Raw genomic sequence first — 7517 nt, 5'->3', positions numbered from 1 at the left:
TCCCATTTCAGGAGGTAAAGCCATTGCAGTTGCACACGTTTCTGGCTGAGCAGATTCTCCCACCCGCTTACAGTAAATCTATCATTTGCACACCTTCATGCCAAATATGCACTCTGGGTGGAGTAACAAAAAAAAGTGTCACTGTCAAATCTGGCTTTCCGTGCATCCTCTGGTCAACTTAATCAACTATTTCCCCACTCCAGAGGCCATAGTAAACCCAGCGCAACATGAAGATAAAATTTCAGGGACAGCGGTTACTACAGTGGATCACGTTATAAGGTTACAGGGTGCATGAAAGGGTTAAAGATGGTGCCAGCAACTGGCATGAAAGGACAATATTTGGAGATTTTTTTGAAAGCGCAGGGGATCCACTATCCCAACTTTTCAGCCAGCCTCAATTCAGTTTTTCATGAATAGTCCGTCACGCATCTTTGGTGTTTGCACCGTCATTCCTTACAGTTAAGCAAGGCACGTGTATCAGCAGTCTGGACGAGGGAAATTCGATGAAAAGTACGCACACCTAGCCAGGAAAAAGATTTATGTGTGAATGGGATAACATAGAATCAAAAGTAGCAAACAATAAAAGTCTGGCTCATCAGTAAGAAGTATTTTATTCACAGGTACTGTAAAAGTAAAACACAAGCTGCCATATCATACATATATACACAGAGTTTGAAAATCCTGTACAAAGACAAAGATATTCGAAAATATGGGTTTCGATATGAAATGTGACCTTACATAAAATAATTTCTTGGAAAAAGGTCTCGGTTTGGTACTATCAGTTTTTTTTTTCATTCATAAGCCTAAACCCACAATTGTGAAAAATGAAGTTATTGTAAAAAATTTGAATGGTAAAAATGGAGTAGAAATCATGGCTAAAAATGATTAAAAAATCTCATGCAGCATCTTCAGAGAGGGCCTGAGAGAACATCTTTGTTGAAGAAAGTAAACAAATTCCTATTATTATAGTTATAGAAAACAAAATGCACCCCCAAAAAAGTTGCTTGTTCACAATCATATCCAGTGATCATTTTAGATGACACACAGATGACTAATATCAACATAATTGGTTTGTATTTGCTGCATAATTTCATTGTAAACTGAAGCAATGATGTTGTGGAGTAGTTTAAAACTTGCCCGAATAAGAACAAAAAACCCAAATAAGATAAAAGTCCAGGGCAAATAGTCCAACATATGCTGCTGCACTTAAAGTCAGTACACCTACTGACAGTCGGACAGTAATTTCAGTAAAAAGTGGAATGCATAGAGCTGAGGCTCATCTATAACAAATGAACAACAACAATAAAAATGAAACAACAGGCTTTTTTGTGCTTTCTCCTTTGTGCCTCTTTTTCTTTTTTTTGTTGTTGTTTTTTTACATTGTATAGTTAGCTCTCCGTTTGCTGTCATTGTGTAACTATTCATCATGCTTTTCTTGTTTTAGGCCTGTATAGAAAACCAGTACATGGGCAGTTGTGGAGGCACCAAGGAGAACTAACGCTAACTGTCCATCACAGTGGCTCTCTGATTGATATGTTTTGGCTTAGCATCTCGTTTTGGGCACCCATGGATAAAACGTTAACTGCTGCTCTACGTTTGTGCATCCACTGAGATTCATTGTGATCAAGGCAACTGGAGAGACAAAAAAACAAACAAACGAACAAAAAACATTCACTCAACCTTGCAGTATTCTGCAGGCAAGATGGCAGGTGATGGGGGGGATGAGAGCAAATGCATCGTTCATGAGAAAACACAGTCCAGTTTGAAGATCTAGAAAACTACAAAAGTGAACATAAGGCGCAAGAGGCTGAATGACGAAAATGCTGAGTGAGGTTTCAAACAAGAGAAAAGGCAAAGTCCGGGAGCGCAATAACATTAGCTTATTGCTTTTTTTTCTTTTTTCCCCCCTTTATTTCTACCCTTACACAGAGATTTTTTTTTTACACACCACATAATCATAAATACACTTTACAAAGCAATATAAAATATTTGTTCTTAAAAGCAAAATGTTCAGGGTTTGTTTAGGTTTATAGATATGCCAGCACCGAAAGTAAAACAATGACATGAAACGCGTTTTCATAAAGGCACTTCCAGGTGTTCACTGACTCTTGAGTAAGAGTATGTGATGGCCACTGCTATGCATTTGTGCTCACGTTTCGTTTCACTGCCTTGTCCAGGACAACGAGGCACTCTAGCAATGTGGTTATGATTTCCGGTTTTCATGCAGACGCCTTCTTTCTTCCAGGCATTCTTCATTGCAGTAATATCCTTGAAGCGGCTGCTACATTTCACCATCCTTTTCACTTCCTCACTTCCTCGTTTCAGCGCATCGACTTGCATTCGTCCTCAGACTTCGACTTCCCGCGGTTCCTCGTGAGCGGCGGCTGCCTGCGTGCTGATGTCGAAGCAGGTCACCATCATGACGCGTGACTTGCACAAGTTGACGCAAAACTCCAGCTCTTCTGTGACCCGCTCCAAGACATCCAGGTACTCTGGAGACTCTTTATCCAAACTTGGGTCCACTTCAACTGTTTACAAAAAGCAACAATGGTAGCTCAGATGTTACGATAGCAATTACACACTCAGCATGGGGGGGCAATTACTTACACTCGCCGGTCCACTTCCTGGGATCCATCATTAGCCGGGCTTTGGTGTCCTCCAGCTCCTCCATCAAAACTTCATGCTTTGATTTCAACTCCCTTACTTGCTGTTGCCTTCTCTCCAACATCTTCAACTTATTATTAAAATACAACAGACCCTGAAGGACGATAAGAGGTGTTTCAATAACCGTATCGATGTAAAAGCTCAATCAATTTGATATTTGGACATTTGTGGGGACTTTACAGCCAAACTTTTTCTCACCTTGTCAACATCGTGAAATGGTTGCTGCAAACGAAGGAAGAAAAGATGTCAATGTTGAACATGATGAATCATAATATATTTAATATATAATATCACCATTTTTTAATTATTGGAATGTGTCCACTAATTAAAAGCAAATGAAGAAGTTAACACATCTCCGTGTGGCTATGAGAAACCTATGCGAGCAGTCAATGAGCCACAGAAGAGGAGCTATAAAAGGCAATCAGTGATGAGTGGTGAGCTGATTGAGCCCCGTCTTCATTGTACATTCTTCTCCCGTCCCTCACAATTTCATTATCCTCACTCTTGCCATCATGATCAGTCCATATATCATTTAAAGCCTGTTAGTAATTGCCTCCAGAACTGTTGACATTCCCGCGGAGTCAAAATTCTGAGCGTGTAGGATCTCTGCGCTGACATTTCCACTTGGGGATTTGCCAATCAGCTGACTGAAGGTCAGGTCTAAAAAGAAACTGGGAAGAAGTGAGCTAAGACATTCCCACAACTTGTAGTCGATGCAAAATGCCGCCAAGGCTTAGCAAGTGCGCTTCACGAGGTCAGCAAGATGCAGCGCAATATAGACTATGTCAGGAACGACCCGCCACGCACCTCTGTAGCTTGTTCCTGACGTCCTCTCTGAAGGCGTTCCACATCGTCAATTTCATAGACCTTGATTTCAAAAGGCTCTTTCAGTGTTGGGGGCAAGTCGACCCACTGGCCTGCTGTGCCTACTTTCATCCCCAGGGAAGAGGTATCTGGCAGGGGCGCTGGAATTAGGCGTCTCCTCTGGAAACCTACAGAAGCACACAAAAGCACGTTTTTTTTGTCGGAGTCTGTGGGGAAACAGGTTTGAGTCACAAATGACGCGATGCCAGTTCTGGTGGTTGCATTTACAGGTTTTTCATGAGTTGCTATGTTGCAATTCACAAATGGGAAAATATTGTTGAGGGCTATGTTTAAGCCTCGTTTAAGCCCTGAATTCCAATGTTTGTATGTAATGGGCTAAAAAAAATGGAACTAGGTCCGCCGCGCTCATGTTCGATTCATCTAACCTGATCATCACACAGTTGGAGTCGTCTTTTTGTGAAACATTCATCACCGGTTTCCCATATATACATGAATAATTCATGGAGCGGAATCAGAGTGAAAGAAAATACAATGAAATAGCAATTTGCAACTGTATAAGAGCGGATAATAGAAAAGAAAGGATAAAGAGCCTTTCTCGATAATGAAGCATGAACAGCAGGCAGCATTGCTATGTTAAAATGTTGGAAATGTTTGACTCTTTTCTCAACACAAGTAAAACAGTGTCATTCATTTTATGCGTCTCTCACCAGTTGCTCTCTTTTTGGGATATTTGCAGCTCCTTGTTCTGCCCGAAGATGACATTCCACTCTCACTCATTGAATCGTGGGCAGAGGAAGCACTCCCCGTGGCTTCGCTGTCACGGATCATACTCTCGTATCCGCTGCTGCCGCCACTGTGATAGAAGAGAGCTGTGCGGCCCATTGCTGGAGGCAACTCCCCGCTCAGCACGCTACTGTTGTCACTGCCGTGACCACTGCTGTACCGTTGGGGCCGTCTCGGTGCTGTAATTTTGCTGTACGGTGACGGTAGCATAGCTATTGGGGATTTGTCATCACCCACGTTCACGCCACTGTCGTTACCACTGTCTGAATCTCCGGAAACTTTCACGTGCTTGCCTGATATGCTACCTGTCGCCAGTTCACTCACTCGGCTGTTGGCGGCTCGCACAGCCTGCTTTGTGCCCATGATAGTCCCTCTCCCAGGTTTGCAAGTGACAGCAGCAGCCGTCCGAGGAGCTGATGTTCTGCCTGATGGAGGAAGGTTGGCGTTGGTATTTCTAGTCACAGCCGTGGCCAAAGATTTGGTGGAAGAACTTAGGCCTTTGGAACTGTTGGCAGACAATGAGCGTGCCTTACTGCTGTTGAGTGATCCTAATGCTCGAGGGTTTCCTGATGCTTTGACCTGGCCCATTTTGCTTGTGGTTTCTCCACCTGGGGTTGACGGGCAGGTCGCGATAGGAGAACTTGACGAATTGGGAATGCCTAATCGAGGAATAAATTTACCAGCTTTGTTGCCGCTGCTCCCCAGACTTGCGCCACTATTTTCCCTACTCAGTCCAGCTCGGGGGCTGGACAGAGACATACTGTCACACCTCTCCAAGGACATCTGACTACCATAGTGATGCCCAGCTTCACCTCTTGTTCCTCTCGCCTTCAGACTTGAGGTAACTTTGACATTGCTATGGTCAGCTCTCAGGCTGGAGGTTTTTAAATGAATGGAGTCCGCTCTGTGACGAACCTCGAGCTCATCCTCCGATAGCCCTGCCCTGGCCCCAGTGTTCCTTCCTGCCTCCCCATATGCTGACTTTAAGGCACTTTGGGGTAGAAGGATCTTGGTCTTTTGGTCGAGACTGGACTTTCTTACTGGCGGCGGAGGAGGGGATATGCAACCTGGTCTGGGTAGGTTACTTGATTTCTGTGAATTATCCTTGTTGTTTTTCCCGAGAGAGGAGAATTTAAGGCTTGTCGCTGCTGCAACATCTTGGGTTCCCTTGTCGTCCGTAGACGAATGGATGAAGGGCACTGTTCCTAAAGTGGTTGCACCTCTTCTTAGCTGAGGCATTCTGCTGGGAGGATCAGATTTCTTACTGGCAGACTTCTCGCACCCATCAACCACCCTTTGGGATGAGGTAGACCCATGTACCTTGGATGGTCGAGGTGCACTGTTAAAGTTGTTGGATGTTTTGCTTGACGCAATACCACTGGGAGGGGTTCTGACAAACCTGCTCGTGGGTACAATCGGTTGCGCTTGTGGAAGGTTGTCTGTTCGCTGCCAGGGATTTTCCTGCTTGGCATCTTGCCTCAGTGAATCTCTGCTGTTGCTGCTACTGCTACTACTGGGGATGGATGAGGTAGGTTTGACCTTCCTTGGAAGACTGGAGTGAACCATGGAGGGACTCTGTGAAAGCGTGGAGCTTAGTGAATAAGCTTTTATTATTTTAGAAGGTAATCTGAGGGGTGCTTTGGTTGAATCTGGAGATGGGGGGCACTTTGTCAAGGATAGCTTGCTCGAGGCAGCGCTATCACTGTCCTGTTCAGAGAAACTGAAGCCACTGTCATTCAATGAATTCTTAGCATTCCGAGTTGATGGTACAGAATGGAACAGATCGAGGGAATCAAAATTAAAAGCGGCTTCTGGCCCCGTGGTCTTGTCTGATGGAAGGAAGACATCAGAAGATTGAGCCCCTTCACTCTCCAGAGTGCAAACACTAACTTCACTAAGCCAAGAGCTGACAGAAGAACCCCTACTGTGTAGACACTCCATTGCTCCTTCCTGTAGCGGTGGTACCATTTCAACGTTGAACTCGACTCCCCCAACAGTTGATGTGTAGGCATCAAATTCATCATTGATACTGCTAATAATGCTAACAGGTCTGGAGCCAGAGGCAAGGGCCTGCAGAGAACAATCACTATTAAAGCTGATAATGCTGGATGGCCGGCCCTTATTGCCAATACTGCCTATAGATAGCTCCTCTACCACAGTGAACACCAGCTCGTCTTCTCCATTCAGCTCCACGGGCTGCTGCAAGGTGACAGTTGCTCTCAGGACGTCTCGATCAAAACACTTTTCCTGCAAGGTGGAGCTCATTTGACAAACCTCGATTGGAGCACAGAGAATTGGGCGAGTACAAGGATCCCTCCTTTTCACAGCTTGGTGGCTCATCCCTACAGGGGGCATTCTGGTGTTGGATCCTCCTGTCTTTTCTGAATTTTCCTTGCGAGAAGCTTTCTTGTTGAAGTAGATCTTCTCCCTTACAACTGGTCCAGGATGAGCTGTTGCAGCCAGTGTCGATTTATCAGCATCAACACTGTTTTCTGAAACCAAGTTCCTCTCGCCATCCGCACTGGTTCTGCATACATTTGGAATGTATTCTGGTTGTTTTCTTTCTGCAGGTATGCCTTGCCTTTCAGAAACGTCCTCTTTAGATTTAGTGCCAGGACTGGAAAATGGCTGTACAGCAACTGATTTAGGAGATTGTTTGGGTGAGGTGCCGTCTTGGTTGCAAGTCACACTTGCAAGAGTCTTTGGTGAAACAGAGCTTGCGCCGCTCTCCTTAGATTTGTCCGTCTTGGGGCTCGCTTGGTTTCGCTTGCCCTCACCAACAAATGCTGTCGGTTCTTCACTACCGTCTATACATTCCAGCCTCTCTTGCAGCTCAGCAAATGTGTTGCATTTAAAGAATTGGTCTCTGTCTAAGGGACCCTCCTTTGCCGTCCTCTTCTTGTTCAGGGAAGGGATGATGGGAACAAAAGCAGGTGGGCCTTCATTGTCACTCAACTCCCTGTCTGAGATCGCGGCTCCACCGGGGCCCACATAAATAACAGTATCACATGACTGCTCACTACTGGAGGAGTAGTCTGGGTCACTGAGCAGAGAGGGTAAATCAGGGTCCAGGGCCACAGTCCGAGGATGGAAAGGCCTGAGGTGAGGTGGTCGACGGATCCTCCCTTCCTCACAAGAGCTTTCCCCTCCAGATGAACTGGATGCATACTGGAAAGAAACACAAGTGCGTTCAACAGGGTTCCTACAGCTTAAGGTAAATTTTAAGACTTTTTACTTTCATGGGC

At 45.1% G+C, this 7517-nt stretch overlaps 1 protein-coding gene across 2 annotated transcripts in view; it reads right to left on the bottom strand.

The window, feature by feature from the left end:
- Positions 1 to 592: 592 nt before the first annotated feature.
- The window catches only part of kif26ab (kinesin family member 26Ab), a 65896-nt gene continuing 58971 nt past the window's right edge, over positions 593 to 7517 (bottom strand). For both annotated transcript variants that reach the window (XM_086127813.1, XM_086127814.1), the window contains 5 exons: positions 4197 to 7440; positions 3472 to 3656; positions 2863 to 2886; positions 2608 to 2758; positions 593 to 2528 (listed from right to left, as the gene is read on the bottom strand). In XM_086127813.1, the coding sequence (XP_085983939.1) occupies positions 2347 to 2528; positions 2608 to 2758; positions 2863 to 2886; positions 3472 to 3656; positions 4197 to 7440 (3786 nt within the window). In that variant the 3' untranslated portion in view covers positions 593 to 2346. The remainder of the gene's footprint in view (positions 2529 to 2607; positions 2759 to 2862; positions 2887 to 3471; positions 3657 to 4196; positions 7441 to 7517) is intronic.

The sequence above is a fragment of the Hippocampus guttulatus genome, chromosome 13, assembly GCF_054856545.1.
Source record: "Hippocampus guttulatus isolate MCC_2025c chromosome 13, RoL_Hgut_1.0, whole genome shotgun sequence".
Classification (NCBI taxonomy): domain Eukaryota; kingdom Metazoa; phylum Chordata; class Actinopteri; order Syngnathiformes; family Syngnathidae; genus Hippocampus; species Hippocampus guttulatus.
This window is presented reverse-complemented; position numbering and strand designations above follow the sequence as displayed.